Source organism: Rhinolophus ferrumequinum, chromosome 7 (genome assembly GCF_004115265.2).
Source record: "Rhinolophus ferrumequinum isolate MPI-CBG mRhiFer1 chromosome 7, mRhiFer1_v1.p, whole genome shotgun sequence".
Classification (NCBI taxonomy): Eukaryota; Metazoa; Chordata; class Mammalia; order Chiroptera; family Rhinolophidae; genus Rhinolophus; species Rhinolophus ferrumequinum.
In genome coordinates, this window is record NC_046290.1 from 89,807,277 (window position 1) to 89,825,993 (window position 18,717).

The 18,717-nt window shown below is 43.1% G+C and overlaps 1 protein-coding gene across 13 annotated transcripts in view; it reads left to right on the forward strand.

Moving 5' to 3' along the window:
• The window catches only part of ZKSCAN5 (zinc finger with KRAB and SCAN domains 5), a 35,022-nt gene extending 28,131 nt beyond the window's left edge, over positions 1 to 6,891 (forward strand). For 8 of the 13 annotated variants that reach the window (XM_033109957.1, XM_033109959.1, XM_033109960.1 and 5 more), the window contains one exon: positions 4,444 to 6,879. In XM_033109957.1, the coding sequence (XP_032965848.1) occupies positions 4,444 to 5,555 (1,112 nt within the window). In that variant the 3' untranslated portion in view covers positions 5,556 to 6,879. Of the gene's footprint in view, positions 1 to 4,443 lie in introns of all 13 variants that reach the window. The other 5 variants (XM_033109966.1, XM_033109965.1, XM_033109955.1 and 2 more) reach the window with 4 other exon arrangements.
• Positions 6,892 to 18,717: the final 11,826 nt, after the last annotated feature.

Sequence of the window (18,717 nt, forward strand, 5' to 3'; positions counted from 1 at the left end):
AATCTTAGTTGTGGAGGGTGCTGTTCAGCTTCAAGTTGTTGTCCTTTTCAGTCTTAGTTGTGGAGGGCACAGCTCAGCTCCAGGTCCAGTTGCCATTGCTAGTTGCAGGGGGCGCAGCCCACCATCCCTTGCGGGAGTCGAACCAGCAACCTTGTGGTTGAGAGGATGCGCTCCAACCAACTGAGCCATCTGGGAGCTCAGCGGCAGCTCAGCTCAAGGTGCCGTGTTCAATCTTAGTTGCAGGGGGCCGAGCCCACCATCCCTTGCGGGATTCAGAGGAGTTGAACCGGCAGCCTTGTGGTTGAGAGCCCACTGGCCCATGTGGGAATCGAACCGGCAGCCTTCGGAGTTAGGAGCATGGAGCTCCAACCGCCTGAGCCACCGGACCGGCCCTCCATCTCCATTTTTATCCTTCCTATTTCTCTGTTGAAGTTCTCCCAGAGATCACTGAGCATTTTTATAACCAGTGTTTGGAACTCTGCATCTGATAGATTGCTTATCTCCGTTTCACTTAGTTCTTTTTCTGGAGCTTTGTTCTGTTGTTTTATTTGGGATATGTTCTTTGTCTTCCCATTTTGGCTGCTTTTATGTGCTTGTTTCTATGTATAAGGTAGGGCTTCTACGTCTTCTGGTCTTAGTAGAGTGGCCTTATGCAGTAGGTGTGCTGTGGGGTTCGGTGGCGCAGTCTTTCCAGTCACCTGAGCCACGCAGTCCAGGTGTGTCCCTTGTGTGGGTTGTGTGTACCCTCTTGTAGTTGAGCCTTGGCTGATAATTGCACATCAATGGGAGGGAGTGACCCTTGGGCTCACTCACTGGTTGTGAGGACTGGCCTTGATTACAGTGGAAGAGTTGTTGTGCAGGGGCCGATCTTACTGAGCAGGATCTGCCTCAGCAGGACTCTGGTGCCTGCACAATCGGCCCCTTGGGTGTGTCATACTTGGAGGCAGCTGGGTAATGCTCCAGTTCATTTTGAAGCTGGCCACTGGGGGCACCACCTTGGGGGGGATCCGCTGTAGGTCAAGTTCAGCCACAGCCCCATGCCCCACCCAGGGCCACCTGGCTGGAGCCACAAAGAAATCCGCAGATGGCTGCTAGCCGTGCTGTGCTTGGAAGCACCTTGAGAGGCCATGCCATGAACCAAGGCCGGCTTCGACTAGTGCTGCACTTAAGGCTGCTCAGCCAGAGGCACAGAACACGCTCAAGCGAGATGCTGTTTGTCTGGGTTCCACGAACCTTTGAGAGAATCTGCAGCTTGAGTCAAGGTTGGCAGTCTGCACAAAAAAGCCCCTGGAAGCGACCTGGGTGTGCCCGAAAGTTGGGCGAGGCCAGGTCTCGAATCGCCAGGGCGTGGGCAACAAACGGCGGAGAGTCAGATATGGCGGCCATGTGTCCACATGTGAGGAAGGGGGAAGGCTCAGCAAAGAAACAGTGGCCTTTGCGAGCTCCTCTGTCCAAATGAAAGCCACCTCTCCAGTCCCTGTCAGCAGCCAGACAACTCAGTTCCTCCCCATATGTCCCTGCTGCCTCTCCAGCCCCTGCCCTAGCACTGGAGCTTAGAGTGAGTGATTCCATTGGTGGGTAAGTCTGTGTGTGGTCCCTTTAAGAGGAGCACCTTGGAGCACAGCTGCCCTCAGTCTCACTCAGTCACAATCTCCACTGGTTTTCACAACCAGAAACTATGGGGACTTCTCTCCCCGGCACTGGAACCCAGGGCTGGGTTAGGGCTGGGACCTCTTGCTCCTCTGGGGGGTGAGGGGGTACCTCCACAGCCGAAAGATCCCTCCCGATCTTTGATGGTCACTCACAGGTGTGGGACCAGCCCATTCCGCGTCTCTGCCCTTCCTATCAGTCTGGAGGTGGCTTCTTCTGTGCGTCCTTTGAAAGGCTTCAGTTCAGCTTGACTTTAGGTGATTCTTAATAATGGTTGTTTTGTAGATTAGTTGTAATTTTGATGTGGTTGTGAGAGAAGGTAAGTACAGCGTTTTACCTACTGTGCCATCTTGGTTGCCCCTCCCAATTCCATATTTTAAATTTGCTTGACTTTCTATTAAAGTAAATGAGGATTTTGGCTTTTACTTGCTTCTTTCCCTCTTTTCCCAATTTAGTTATTTCACTTTAAAATGCTTGAATAATAGTACAGGAAGTTTGGAGGAAAAAAACTGGGAGAAAAAAAATCACCCATAATCTCACCATCCTAACTAATAGACTATTATTATATAGGGTATTCCCTCCTGTCCTTTTTCTTCCTTTTTCTTTTTTTTAAAATTTTATTGGGGTGACAATGGTTAGTAAAGTTACATAGGTTTCAGGTGTACAATTCTCTAATACATCATCTATATATCACATTGTGTGTTCACCACCTAAAGTCAGTTCTCCTTCCATCACCATATATTTGAATCTCCTATCCTTTTTCATAAGCTTATTTTTACATAGTTGTACTCATAGGGTACAATTAAATATTATTAGACATACACTTTTTCCAGTGTTGCTTGGCCCTCCTGTTTGTTATTTTTGACAATCTGCCATTGTGTGGAGGCATCATAATTTACTCAGCTGTTCCCCTGTTGAACTTCTAATTTTTTCTCTTTTGTCCTGGTAACTTTGCTTATGCTTTTTTCTATATTCAGGATTATTTTCTTAAAATAAATGCCCAGAAGTGGGATTAGTGGATGAAAGGCCAAAAACATCTTTATGGCTCTTCATACATATTGCTAAATTGCTTTTTAAAACAATTGTACCACATACAAGAGTATCAGTTGTACTAAAATTCTTCCAGGGTTATCAAAAAAATTTTTTTAACAGATTGAATAAGCAGAAGAGAATTCTTTCCTTTATTCATTTTCATAAATTTCGTATGAATGAGATTGTGTTATTTTCTTGTTAGTTTACTTATTTTTTTTTAATTGCTTTAAGTGAGTTTTAAAGGATGAGATTACATTAAATTGTGCTGTGAACTTAATGGCTCTTATTAACATTCTTCAGAAAATTCCAAGACTGGCCACAGTATTTATTTTTCAATTATGCTTTTCTTTTTTTTTTTTTTTTTAAATTGGGGAAGGGGAACAGGACTTTATTGGGGTACAGTGTGTACTTTCAGGACTTTTTTCCAAGTCAAGTTGTTGTCCTTTCAATCTTAGTTGTGGAGGGTGCTGTTCAACTTCAAGTTGTCCTTTCAGTTTTTAGTTGTGGAGGGCGCAGCTCAGCTCCAGGTCCAGTTGCCGTTTTCTAGTTGCAGGGGGCACAGCCCACCATCCCCTGTGGGAGACTAACCGGCAACCTTGTGGTTGAGAGGACGTGCTCCAACCAACTGGGCCATCCGGGAGCTCAGCGGCAGCTCAGCTCAAGGTGCCATGTTCAATCTTAGTTGCAGGGGGCACTGCCCACCATCACTTGCGGGACTCGAGGAATTGAACTGGCAACCTTGTGGTTGAGAGCCCACTGGCCCATGTGGGAATCGAACCGGCAGCCTTCGGAGTTAGGAGCATGGAGCTCTAACCCCCTGAGCCACCGGGCCGGCCCTCAATTATGCTTTTGGTGTCCCCAAGCCCAGCTACTTGTCGTTCACATTGACAGCCACTGCCACCTCTTTCCACTGGGCTTGGAAAACAATTGCTTTAAAATAACGTCGTTTCTATTACATCTTCCCTGCAATTGTTCTTCTGACTAGTTTCCTAGTTAATATTCACCTACCTCCCCCCATTTCTTTGATCAAAAGAAGGATACTTTGTGTGTTCTTCCAGCCATATTTATTGAGAGCCTCTAGTGCTGCGTGCTGGGAATACACAATGAACAGAACAGATGCAGTTCATGCCCCTGTGAAGCTGTTGGTCTGGTAGACATAGCAGATACTAGGAGTGATGAGCGTTTTCATAGGAGAAGTATGGGGTGCCGGGGGAGGGAAGCTGAAGCTGCAGTGTCAGCTAAGGTTGAAGAGAGCCGAGACTGACACATCACCTACCCTCTTGACAATATTTTATACTGGCTCATTTCTCTTTTCCTGGCTTTAACCAGGTGTTCTTCCAATTCCATGTACCCTTCATAATCCTTTGCTTCCCATTCTTCCAGTTTTTGTCAGTTCTCACCATCCAGTTGTGTATTTCTGTTCTATCTCATTCTGTCCGCCTAACTCATGTTGTGGTAATGACCCCTTCCACATATTCTACCTCCTCTCCCATTTCAGAATTCCTGCTGATCCCTGTGATTGCCTAACTCCAATCATTCTTACCACCCTTCTGAATAAGCCTCTTCTTCGTCTTGTTTTTTTCACTGAACAAACACCAAACGGTTCTTTTCAGTCCCGTTAGCATCAAGTACATACATGCATCCCCCTTTGTTCTTCCTATTACATCGTACTTTCATTTGATTATCCTCTTTTTCCTGACAGTTTATTTTTGTTCTGTAAAAGAATCGATGACATTTCCATTTCCTCTTTATTTTTTTCAGGCAGCGACAAAAGAAATAAGAACACAAAATTGAATGTTAAGAAGAAAATTTCAGAATTTTCAGAAGCGGACATGGAACTCTCCGGAAGAACCCAAAGAAATGTTTCTCAAGTTCAAGAATTTGGAGAAGGCAAGTTGGAAAGAAAGCAGGGAATTCCCATGAAAGAGATACTAGGACAACCCTCTTTAAAGAGGATAAATTGCAATGAAGTCACATATGTCCACAAAAAGTCCTCCACAGGAGAGAGACCACATAAATGTAATGTATGTGGAAAAAGCTTTATTCAGAGCGCCCATCTTATTCAACATCAGCGAATACACACCGGGGAGAAACCATTTAGGTGTGATGAGTGTGGGAAAAGCTACAATCAACGTGTGCATCTAACTCAACATCAGCGAGTCCACACCGGTGAAAAGCCGTATACGTGTCATTTATGTGGGAAAGCGTTTAGAGTGAGGTCCCATCTTGTTCAGCATCAGAGTGTGCACAGTGGGGAGAGACCTTTTAAGTGTAATGAGTGTGGAAAAGGCTTTGGGAGGCGTTCACACCTTGCTGGGCATCTGAGACTCCACTCCAGAGAGAAATCCCATCAGTGTCATGAATGTGGAGAAATCTTTTTTCAGTATGTTAGCCTCATTGAACATCAGGTGCTCCACATGGGTCAGAAAAATGAAAAAAATGGCATTTGTGAGGAAGCATATAGTTGGAACTTAACAGTGATTGAAGATAAGAAGATTGAGTTACAAGAACAGCCTTACAAGTGTGATATATGTGGCAAAGCCTTTAGTTATAGTTCTGACCTTATTCAGCATTACAGAACTCATACTGCAGAGAAAACCTATAAATGTGATATATGTAGAGAAAATGTTGACCAGTGTTCCCACATAAAACAACATCAAAAAACCTATTCCAACATAAAATCCCATCAATGTAATGAATGTGGCAGAGGCTTCACTCTGAAGTCACATCTTAATCAACATCAGCGAATCCATACTGGTGAGAAACCCTTTCAGTGTAAAGAATGTGGGATGAGTTTCAGTTGGAGTTGTAGCCTCTTCAAACATCTGAGAAGTCATGAGAGGACAGATTCCATAAGTACCTTAAGTGTGTAGATGTTTCTTTTGTAGCACAGCTCTTACTTAATTTTAGAGAAGTCTTCCTGAAGCGAAACCCTACTTGTATAATGAACGTAATAACAACTTCAAGCAGTTTTGCCAGCTTAACCCTCAAACCTACAGATACATTGAAACTCTTCAGTTAAAACTTAGGAACACTGGAGAACAGTAAATAGATATTCCTGTTGAGAAAATGCTTCCATTAGCGTCTTCATGCTTGAGAATGTAGACAAGAGAACCCACAGATAAGGTGGATGAAGGAAAGCCTTCAGGCACTCATTTGAATCTCAGAACATTGACACTGAGAAAAGCCTCATGAATGCAGTAGATAGAAGCTTTATTTGTAGTATCTGCCTTGTTTGACAGCTTATCTATTCAGGGAAGAGCACAGGTCAAGGAGAAGAGAACTCTTCAGCAGGATACCTATTTTGGTACCTCAGCAATGAACCTTTCCTAGGAATGATTATTGTAGCCACTAGAATGCTCTGGTCATTGTTCCCATCGTAAGTATTAAACCTTTTGAAAAGAAATTGACTTAGGTATTTTGGCAAAGTTGGGATTCAGAGGCTGGATGGTATGTGTTCCTGCTGTCTTAATCTACAACTTCTCCATGAAACACACTCTACTTTTTTGTTTTCTTTTGATTCTACTAGAATCAAGGTTAGTTATTAGAAAAAGGAGTTCCAATTTGTCAATTCAGGAGAAACTGTTGGTCAGTCACGTCTTGAGGTGAAGGGAGAGGGACCTTAGTGGAATAGAGAAGACCAGCCAAACTGTGGACTGTTTATTTTCTGTTCCCCACAAGAATGAGGGCAGCTACGTCCATAGAAGGAATTGGACCAAGTTGAATTAAGAATCGTGGTCCAAGCAGTATGTGTACCAATTCCTAGTTGCTCTGGAGATAGGTCTCCCCCATAGGATAATGGCGTGTAGAAAAAGTTTCAATTTGAGTTGCAGCTGCATTTGAAAGTAAACAGTAATTAGGAGCAGGGAGGACATGGTCTGGTTAGGCCTGTCTTGTGGGAAAGTCTGGGTACGAGTTGTGGGGGGAAGAAGATGACATGGGGAAAAGGGTTAACCTGAGCCTATTTGCTAGTGAAAGAGAGTACTTGTGGGCGCTGCTGAAGGCCTGCTTCTGCCGACTGCCTAGCATACAATAAACAATAAATACTTGTTGACCATGTTGTACACTGGTGTCCTGTTCAGATCCCTTTGACCGAGCTGGCACACCCTTCCCTCGCTGCTCTGAGCTTTGGCTGCTAAGTGCTTGCAGCTCTTCCCTTCTCCAGAGACTCTGGAGAATTTACCCTCAGATGGTGGGAGCTGCCTCACTCGGGAGTAATCTGCCCTCCCACTGCCCAGCCACTGACAAATTGGAGGCACAAAAGGCTGATTCACTTGCCTCAAGGCCGGGGGGAAACTAATGTATTAGGTTGGTGCAAAAGTAATTGCAGTTTAAAGGGTTAAAAATAATTGCCAAAACCGCAATTATTTTTGCACCAACCTAATAGTTCATGTTCTGGAACACACCCTTTGTGGATCAGGCCAGGGCTAAACCTTACGAGATTACATCCATGCTTGGCTCTTACCCTTCTTGATCCTGTTTCATTCCCTCCCACAAAGACTTTTCCTAAAGAGCACTCCCTAGCTAATCAGTGGCTCTGAATCCCTGTCTCAGGCTCTGCTTTAGGGAACCTGATCTAAGACATTTGGTGCTGCGAGCAGTCCTAGGAGGCTGACTGTAAGAATTAACTGTGCAGGTGGCCCCGACCAGGAGGCAGTGTGGATGCCGTCACTTATGGTGGGTGGCGCGCGGGGTGGTAGTCCCTGGCATCGGGTGACTGTTCAGGTGTGAGACACTCACTGGTGAACTGGGAGGTTATACAGGTGGAAAGGGATGTACTGACTTGAGTAAGGTTTAGGGAAAAAATGAAAATAACAAGGATTATGGAATTGGATGGTTCTTGCTGAAAGTCACTGATTGAAGAGAAAATGACACACTTGGGACAAATAACCACCAACTTAATGCAAAGTGTGAGTGTCAGAGGGTCTTCTTGGGAGCATTAAGGAGACTTGTGTCCTGCAAAGAGAATCCTAGAGCTAAAGGTCAGGTATAAGACGAGAGTGACAACTTCAGTAAAGCCTAGTGTTAACATTTATTGAGCATTTACCATGTTCTATACATGCTGAGTGCTTTATGAGGATCATCTCAATCCTCACAACATCAGGAGATGGTTTCACTCATTAGCACTCATTTACAGCTGGGAAAAAGTGAGGTTCAGAATAGTTCATTCACTTGCCCAAAGTCACACAGCCTCGTGCAGAACTAGCATTCGAACCCAGCTTATTTTGCTTCCAAAAGCTAAGCTCTTAAGCACTAAACTATGCTGTGTCTTATTAAACATCAAACATTACAAAGTGGTAAAAGTCTTGTCACCTGTGTGGAAAACAGTTTTGATTCAAGAACTGCTAAAATCATACAGTTTGAGAATCTTAGAATTGTAATGGGCCCCATAGGATCCTCAAACCCACTGAAAGAATCCCCATTCAGTTTGTAGGCGTGTGCGTGTAACATGTGCTTAATAACTGTTGAACTGGAGAAAACATTCCCTGGCAACTGATGAGCCAGTTTCTGCATAAAACCCTTTGAATGATAGGGAGTTCATTGCCTTCCAAAGCAGCCTCTTCTATTTTAAAACAGTTCTGATTTTCAGAAACTTCTTTCGGAGCTCAAAACTATGTTTATCTGTATGATCTTAAATCTTTCATTGCTTCTAGCTGCAGAAAAAAAATTAGTTTTTTGATTTCAACATTTGACTGAAAAGTATTTTGCTGCCACAAGTCACATTTATCACAGCCTTCCCTTCAAAACCTCCAAAGGAAAGGGAAACAAAACAAAACATATATTTTGTTTGCACAAGTTTGGGCCACTTAGAGCAAGATTTGTTTGCTCAAGATGCTACTTCCTTGTCCTTTTTAACATTTTCATGAATATACTAAAAAGGACTAAAGGCAAAAGAACAGTACAATCTGCATTGCAATTACATTGGTAAATGATGTCCTGAGCACGTTGGCTGAATTCTGTAGAAATGTTTGCTTAAGGCACTAGGGCAGGGAAGAAGCCTGTGACTGATTCTATCAAAAGTTTTTGTACAAAACTACCGGAGCCATCTTAGGGGGACCGGGTCCTGGTCATTAGCTTGGGGTCCTTTCCCTGCAGAAAGAACAATTAGAGACAGATACCGTGCCCTAGTTCTCAAAACTTGTGACCTGCGCCTTCCACCCAGGAGGCGAGATTCCCCATCAGCCCCTACTTCTTACTCATTGGTGAGGAGCTGCTTCTTAACCTTGGTCTCTTCCCCAGACTGAGGAGGAGGTTAAATTACCCTAGTTTTATAGAGGAAGGCTCAGGGAATCACTGATTCTGCTGGATCCTAGCAAACGGGGGGCTCTGGGGGAGGGGATGGGACTGGAAAGCACTTCTGTAAGGCTTTCTGGGACTTGTTCTATTTGTCCTGAAGGTCCTGTGTTCTGCTTGATGTCCCTCTCCAGGGCTGAACCCGTGACTGAGTTCTAGGCTGCGGATGGTGGAGGGGAAGCCAGCTGCTTGTAGCCACGGCCCCTCCCACCCCCGCTTGCCCCCCGCCCTAGTATTTGGCCCCAGCAGGATATAGAAAGAAGCCCCTCTCCCATGTGTCCCTTTCTCCCTTCCCAGCCCAGCTTTGTGCTTTGACTTAACCCAAATGATGGCATCCATTAGGAAAGGCATTGGAGACAAAACATAAGATACAAGCTTTGTTCTGCCCTTGTACAGAATGATAGGTGCCTTCACCATAAAGTGCAGCTCTGGTGGTTTGGACCTCAGGAGAAAGAACAGCACCTAGAGATATTCCAGAAAAAGGAAATTACAAAATTTAAGGTGATCACAAATTTGAACCTCCCAAGCCACAGGTAGTAGAACTAAGAGACAATCCTTGAAATCATAATGAGATAAGGAGAAAAATTAACAGAAATACTCTTACTCCATGGGTAATAAACTAATGGGGTGCCTACAGAGATACAGAAAATGTAGCAGATAAAAAATTAAGGAAATTCAAGGGCGAGTACCACAATGGAGGAACTAGTGTATTTTGGAATTGATGTCAATGACAGTTTTGCCTCTTCACAACACATCTGTCCCTTGGTACCTCTGACAGGCAAAATGATGAGCATGGCAGATCATGAGTTCGAAGCAGTATGGCATCTGCTTGTTTTAACCTTGGCTGGAAACATTAAAAATACACATCACTAATCATGAGGACAGCCAGGAGAGGATATGACTGGATTAGCACAAACGCATCACTCGGTCTACATAAATAATTTTAACAAGCCATGGGGACAATAGTATAATCTTGTTTCTAAGGGAAAAAAATGTTCTATTTGTTGTGCACCGGATAATGTGGTTATTTCTGTGCTAAGGATCTTACATGGTGTCTTAGGCTGCTCGGGCTGCCATAACAAAATGCCACAGACTGGGTGGCTTAAACAATAGAAATGTATTTTCTCCCCATTCTGGAGGCTGGAAGTGAGAAATCAAGGTGTCCGCAGGGTTGATTTCTACTGAGCCTTCTGTCCTTGGCTTGCAGACAGCTGCCTTCTCTCTATGTCCTCACATGGCCTTGCCTCTGTGCACATGTACTCCTGGTGTCTGTTCCTCTGATAAGGACACCATTCCTATCAATGAGGACCCAACCCTTATGACCTCATTTAACCTTTTTTTTGAAGTTGGGCATTTCTTTTTTCATTTTTTTTATTAGTTTCAGGTGTACAAAACAACATAGTGATTAGACATACACACCTTACAAAGTGATAACCCCAACAAGTGTACTTCCCACCTGACACCGTACATAGCTATTACAATCCATTAACTATATTCCCTATGCTGTACTTTACATCTTGTGACTATGTATTTTTAAATTATTTTCAGGTGTACAATGTAGTGGTTAAGCATTTATGTAATTTATGAAGTGATCACTCCGATAAGTCTAGTGCCCATCTGACACCATACATAGTTTTTTACAACATTGATGAGTATATTCTTCATATTGTATTTCACATCCCTGCGACTATTTTGTAACTACCGATTTGTACTTTCTAATCCCTTCACCTTTCTCAGTGACCTCATTTAACCTTAATTACCCCCTTAAAGGCCCTATCTCCAAATATAGTCACACAGACTTTTAGGACTTCAACGTATGGATTTTGGGGGGACACAGTGTAGTCCATAACACATGTATGATGTCTGACAATTAAGTTCGTGAACTTGCCACCATGCACTTACACTGGCAGCACTATACAAACAGCTCGGTAAGGTTTCATAACCTTGGTATGTCAGTGTCTCACAGCTGTGTTCATGTCAATGTGGGGTGGTGTTTTGCTGATTGGGTTCATTATTGTTGCATGTTTTCATATCCTGTTACAAGAATGAGCTTGAATCAGGGCAACGAACAAACATTAAATTTCTTGTTAAACTTGGCAAGAGTGGAAGAGAAATCAGGGACATGTTAGTCCCAGTTTATGGGGATAATGCCATGAAGAAACGGCAGTGTACAAATTGATTAAACGTTATTCTGAGGGGAGAGAATGAGTTACTGATGAGGAGTGGTCAGGGCGGCCAGTAATGAACAGAACTGATGAAAACATTGCAAAACTTCATTGAATTGTGTGTCAAAACCATCGGCTGACTATGAGAAGCATAGCAGACCAAGTAAACATCGATACAGAAACAGTTAGGAAAATCTTGGCATGAGAAAGGTGTGTGCAAAAATGGTCCCAAAGGAGCTCACCAATGAACAAAAGCAAAGGAGAGTTGAAGTTTGCCAAAACCTTTTGGAGGGGCAAGATGATGTTTTGGGCTGTGTTATCACTGGTGATGAAACATGGCTGTACCAATACAACCCTGAAACAAAGCATCAAAGTGTACAATGGAAGTCAGTCAATTCTCCACGACCAAAAAAGTTTGTCAGTCCAAATCAAGGGTCAAAATGATGTTGCTAAACTTTTTTGATATCAGAGGGATTATTCATTATGAATTTGTACCAACTGGACAAACAGTTAATCAAGTTTACTATTTGGAAGTGCTGAAAAGCCTGCGTGAAAAAGTTAGACAAAAATGACCTGAACTTTTTGCCAACAATTCATGGCTCTTGCATCACGACAATGCACCAGTTCACACAGCACTGTCTGTGAGGGAGTTTTTAGCCAGTAAACAAATAACTGTAGTGGCACGCCCTCCCTACTCACCTGATCTGGCCCCCAATGACTTCTTTCTTTACTCAAAGATAAAGGAATATTGAAAGGAAGACATTTTGATGACATTCAGGACATCAAGGGTAATACAATGACAGCTCTGATGGCCATTCCAGAAAAAGAGTTCCAAAATTGCTCTGAAGGGTGGACTAGGCACTGGCATCAGTGCATAGCTTCACAAGGGGAGTACTTCGAAGGTGACCATAGTGATATTCAGCAATGAGGTGTGTAGCACTTTTTCTATAATAGGATGAGTTTGCGAACTTAATTGTCAGACTGTATTTACAATAACTACTTAGGAGTATAGTCCAATTTTACAGTTGAATAGTCTGAGCCTCAGAAAGTGAATAAATTATCCATACTCAGGGAGTGAGAGTTGGACTCAGATTTGAATCCCTAATGTGCCCAGCTCTGAAGCCTGAGATTTTTTCTCTACAGCATGTAGAGTATGTTTTTTCTTATGTAGTTTTATGTGTATTTATGTTTAAATAGTTAAGTTTCCAAAGCATTGTCATGTGATCTTCCCAAGCTCTGCAGGGGAAGCAAGTAGTATAGTTCCATTTTACAGATGAAGAAATGGAGGCACAGTGATATTATGACTTGACTGTAACTCTGAAATGGAGCCTAGAGCCTCAGGTCTCTTAAAACCTAACCTAGATAGTCCTTTGCCTACAACGAGGAAAAAGAAGGTCTGTATCTAATGTTTTCACAGCTTTCTAATTCTCTCATTCCGGCAGCAAATTACTAGAGCTCCTTTCCCCATTCCATCTTTCCAGAAAAGGAGGTGTTTGAAGGTGGGGCTTTTTTCTTGTACGGTCCCAGCCTCCCAGGGAGGCTTTCCGTTGGCATAGGTGTTTGCCGCAAAGGGAGGCCATATCTCTCTCTTAAGAGAGCAAGATGTTGAGAGACTGCCTTCCATTTGGGGACCCTACTCGGTCCTAGTCCAGGAAGGGGAAGCCTGGAACATGCCCTTAGCTTCCCAGAATAATCTCTGAGGCCCTCTGAACAAACCAGGGGAGGAGCAGCTGTGGAAAGTGGATTGTTGGTGCACTGGTCCCAGCCTCTAGGGTGATGGAACAGCTTTTTCTTTCCTGCTCGTGTCTCTCATCTTCAGCATTAATTCTCTTCTTAGGAAAGAGATGATCCTCTCTAATTGAGGGTCCTTATAGCTTTGGAGGACTATTTGCCTGGTTTTTGTATTTTCAGAACCTGAGTAGCAAGGATAAGAAGTCAGCTAAGCATGTATATTAGAATATTAGTTATATTCTTAGAATATTAGTTTGCTTCCAGTTCTTTTTTGTGCACTAGTAGCTCAGTAGGGTAGTTCTGCTTTGTTACGTGTTAAGAGAGTATTGGTGGCTTAAATGATAAAAAGTGCTTTCGAATCCATTATCTCAGTTTGCAGTTTCCCTGTAAGTAAGATGGAGCAGATACTATAAAATAGACCCAGCAAGGTTCATAATTTATCCAACATTACCAAACCTGTTAGCAGAGCCAGAACTGAAAAAACTAATCTTAACACCACAGTGGTGATCTAAAATGGGAAAAGTAGGCACTCCTGAGAAAGAAGAGTGAAGAAACTCAGCCTGCCCCAGGACCTGCATTATTTGGCTTTGTGATAAGGAGGGTTGTGCCTGGTGCTGTGAACCCGGGGTTGGTTGCTAGCTCTGGCTCTCCACTATTGACTGACCCTGAGCAGGTCACTACTTTCTTGGGCCTTATTCTTTTTCATGTAAAAGGTGTGGTGGTTAGATTAATTAGCCTTTAAGGCAGGGGTGTCCACATTTTTTCAACATTTTTTACCACGGGCCGTATGCGGTAAAATGCGGTTAAACAAACAGCCGGGCCACTCACTCGAGGTGAAGTACGTATTGCCTCACCTGGTTTGTTTAAGTAAACTAAATATATTTTTGGGATTTGCTGTGGGTCAATTAACAATGGATTGCGGACCGCAGTTGGCCCGCGGGCCGCAGTTTGGACACCCCTGCTCTAAGGGCCCCTCCACCGCTAACACTATAATCCTGAGACCTTTCAAAGTCAGAAAGGAATGGGCATCTGAGATCCTGCTCTACATCCATTCATTCATCATTGTATTCAACAAATATCTGTTGAGGACCTACTATGTGTGACATGAACTAAAAGGATAGATTACAAGTAATTAAAAATGTTGGGAAATGTCACAGGAAAAGGATAGGGTATAATGAGAAAAAACAAAGACACCTACTTTAAATTGGTGGGCAAGGAAGGCCTCTAAGGAAGTCAAATTTGAACTGAGACCAGAAAGAAGGTGCAGAGCTAAGAGACTGACTACAAAAACAGACAGTGGCCAGACCATACATAAAAATAGAACCTGACCTACAACCTCCAGCACCAGCCCAGGAAACTAACCCCTTATCTATAGTAACCAGCTGAGGAAGCCAACCTACTATGTGCAGGCCAAACTTGTAGGATGTCAGACCACTTCTCTAGCAACCAGGGCAGGAAGCCAAACAATAACCCCTGTAACAATCATCCCCAAATAGCCAGGACTTGATTAACAACTGACAGCTTCCCTAAGTTTCACCCTTGCTTCTAACTTAGGACTAATCAGAGAAAGCCAAATATGTGCCCTTAACCAGTCACAGAGGATGCCCCGTTGCTAGTGAGCCCCCCTAAAGCTTTCCAGGCAACAGACTCCAATCAAGGCACACCTGAGACCTTCCCTCTTCCCCACTCCTTTGCCTGCCTTGGAGTCTCTGCCAAAACAAGTGATTGTGGCTGACTACCTTGTTACAGGGAGCTCTGAATAAATAACCATTACTTGTTCTCATTTGGCTGATTTCTGTTTAACTCCACAGAGCCAGGCAGGTGAGTAAAGGGAAATACTCTATTCCAGGCAGAGGGAGCTGGCGGCAGCACAGTGAACTAGAGAGAGAGTGGTACATGCTGACGTGGGAGAGGTAGATGAGGGCTGTTCATCCGGGCTCTTGTAGTAAAGAATTAGATTGTATTCTAAATGCGATGGGAAATTATCAAAGAGTGTTAAGCAGATGAGCGACACAATCCTGTTTATATTTTTAAAAGTCAGTGCTGACTGAAGAATGGGGGCATTGAGAGCAGAAAAAAGCAGGATTGCTTAGATTACACTCCTCGGTGGCTTAAGGCATGGACTCTAGTGGGAGTGGGTTGGAGAGATGTGGACTAAGTCAGTTCATTAATTCAAAGCAGAATGATAAAAAAGATCATTGAGTCGTACACTTAAAATGGCTGGACTTCATTATATGTAAGTTATGCCTCATGAATGCTGTTTTCAAAAACTACAATTGGCAGAATGTGATGATAGGTTGAAGGTGAGGTAGTGAGAGAGAGAGGCAGATGTCAGTATTGATTACTGGGTTTCTGGAGTCAGCATCGGGTGACTGGTGGCGCCGTTTGAGCTAGGAATGATTGGGACAGGAGAAAGGATGGGGTATGTTATGTGCGGAGTATAGGGAGACGAAGAGCGTAGTTTTGGACATAAACCGTGTTTTGAAATACATGAGAGATATCCAAGTGGAGATACTTAGTAGATAGTTTACATAGTCCTATACTCAGAGGATAGATCTGGGATGACGACGTGGATTTGGCAGTGATAAACTAGTAAATGGAGATAGTGTTCAAAACCATAGGAATGACTCAGATCACCTCTGGAGAGAAAAAATTATAAAGGAGGACCCTGGACTGAGTCTGTAGACCTGCGATGTTTAGAGGCTGGGTAGAGAAGGAAGAGCCAGTAAAGAGAGAAACCAATAAATTATAGCTAAGAGACGGAAGTGTTCTGAAGAGGACAGAATGGTCAACTTCTGAAAGGCTACTGAAAGCTCAAGTAAAATGAGGATAAAAAACCCCAGCAACATTGTATTTGGCTACATAGACTCAAGTGGTAATTCAGGCATGAGCAGTTTTAGTGGAGTGGAGGGAGAAGCATCGAGACTGGAGTAGACTGAAGAGTGACCAGGAAACAAAGAAAGGGTCCATATCACTTGTATTGACAGCACTGAGCGGTGTTAGGTATGGCGGGTGAAAGGATGTGTTAGGGAAAAAGGAGGTTTTGTAAAACGGGAGGTATTAGGACAGGCTTGTATGCTCAAAAGAATAAACCAGCAGAGAGAGAGAGAGAGAGAGAGAGATTAGAAACCAGAAAAGAGAATAATAGAATTGAAGTTCTTGAGAAGAAAGGATGGTATGGAACCAGGAGCGCAAATGGAGGTATTTGCTTTTAATAGAAGGACCACCATCTCCATGGCATAGGAGGGGGAAAGGAAAAAATGGCTGGAGACACAAAGACTATAGATTTGGTGGTAGGCAGATCAGTTTACAATTGTGTTTCTTAATTAAGAAAACTAAATACAAGGTGAGATCATCTGCTGAAAGGTGGCAGGTGGAAATAGGGGTTTGGGGATGTTACAATCTTGTCTGCATGAAATGACTGTTACTACTATACTGGTCTTTTTGTACATCTGGGCACCTGTCAAAACAGCAAGTGAAACACCCCCTTGAATAATTTTTGTGCTGCCCCACATCCTCCAACCAAGTCCCTCAAGCAAATGTTCATTGCATACGTTTTATGCGTCATTTCTTGAAACCTGATGAGGAAGTTGCCTTAAAAATGTGGTAACTGTAAGTTAGACTGCTCAGAGAAGTCCATCCATGTGAGACAGAGAGGTCAGAGTACTGAGCTGTCTGCCCTGGAAGTGGTGGCCTCATGACCATCTGTTAAGGCTCCTGTAAGAATGGCCATGTCCTGGATGGGGAATGGACCGAATGACCTTTCATGCCCTGAGCCTGTCTACCAGTGAGTCTGAGAGGCTGAGCTAGCTCCAGAAGGCGTGTGGAGAAGGTGGCGTGGAAGGGCAAGCATGACGTGGAATGCTATGGGAGGCTACTGTGCACTTCTGCTTTCCGTACAAAGTCTCCTAGAGGTCCCTCTGCCCCTGCTTCCCTGGCCATTCCCAAAGAGTAAGGTAACAACGTTCTGATCGTAATCGGTCCAAGAGGGGTCCAAATTTGATTCTGTGTCTCTATTTCCTGAATGACTTTACTGCCAGAAACTCAACAGCCCTAAGGAGGGAAGTGGGCCAAATCTAGACTGCTTAAGTCTTTTGTAGAGAGGACTCCAGTCACCACCATGAGTGATGTGGGGGCAAATTGTAATAACCGGGATCACAGTAACAGTGGTGGTGGGTTTTGCGTGTATGTGAGAAAATGTAATTGGAGGTGCCTGTCTTTCTGCTATGGTGGGAGATAAGACCAAAAACCTTCCTTCTCTCCCTTCCTTCCTTCTTTCTTTCCTTCCTTCCTTCCTTCCTTCCTTCCTTCCTTCCTTCCTTCCTTCCTTCCTTCCTTCCTTCCTTTCTTTCTTTCTCAGGTGTATGGTAGCACATGTGAGGCACCTCCCAGGTGTGCCAAAAAAATGTATATACATTTTAAGAAAGGAAAAAAGTATTAAATTGTAATAGTATATACCGATAACAAAAGATGACTACAAGCCATGTGTATACATTTTTTGGCACCCCTAGTATATATCATGTATATCATATATATATACATATATATATATGTATATATATGGTATATATATTATATATAATATATACATATATAGGACATATAATATATATATGACCTATATATGTATAATATATATATATATATATATATATAAAACATATAAAATATATATTTAATTCTTACAGCAAACTTATTAGGTAGGTCCTGTTATTGTTCCCATTTTATAGAGGAGAAGACTGAGCCACACAGAAGTTAACTATCTTACCCAAGTACAGGTAATATGTGCTAGAGCCAGGATTCCATCCCAGGCAGAATGGCTTCAGTGTCTGTGCTCTTCAGGCTTCCTATGTGAGTGTACTTGATTTCTCAAGCCTAGAAAGCAACCTTTGAAGACTAAGTATCCTGCCTTTGTTTCTTTTGAGTGCATCCTAGAGTCCAAATAAATATTTGTAAAAACACTAGAGAAAAAGGTGTATCATGTGCTTAACAGGAAGGGTGCAGAGTTTGTCAAGTTGGTTGAAGAATAGATATTCTCTTGTTGGCTGAAACTGAAAACTCAGAAGCCATGGGACAACTCTGGCTCTGGCAACCCAGCACGGGCCTCTCCTGCTCACCCTTTTTTCCTCAGGAGAGAGATGCTCAGGGGCCCTCTTTTTATTACAGTGATAATTATCATAAAGCTGTACACTGACTTGGAGACCTGGTACTGTGGACTGGCCACAGTGCCCTTTGTTCTGCTACAAACCTGAGATCTCCAAACCCTCCCTCACTTTCCTAACTGCTTGCTGTCTGTCTGTCCACTCCTCAGAGACCCATATCTTCCCCTTTATATTCCTACTACTTTGTATCTGTGTCTACTTATTTATGCCAATTTCTCTGTACATCCTCATACTGCACATCTGTGTGTGGGAGATACTTGCAACCTGGGGGACATGGACATAAAATATGTTTGTAACGTATTTATGAATCTATCAAGAGGTATTTTTTCCCTCCATGCCGAAAAGAGTGGCTAGGAAAAGACTGGGCTTATGAATAACTATAGTTGCATATGTCAGATCTTCAGCTATTTATTTTAATTTTAATAAAACTAAGAGTAGTAATAAGCCCAATTAATTTTTCACTTATATACTAAGCAATATCTTCTTCATTAAAACTGGCATGAGCAGAAAACTGGAGAGACACTATGGTCTAGCAAATTGTTGCAATGTGACTTGACTTATGTTACTCTGTATTCCCTGGTCATTATGCTGTAATTTCTAGATGCTTTCTTGCCTCAGCATAAGCTTTCACCTCAGGTAGACGTTGGTCTGAATCCTGTCTCTGTCATTTGGTAAATGTGACA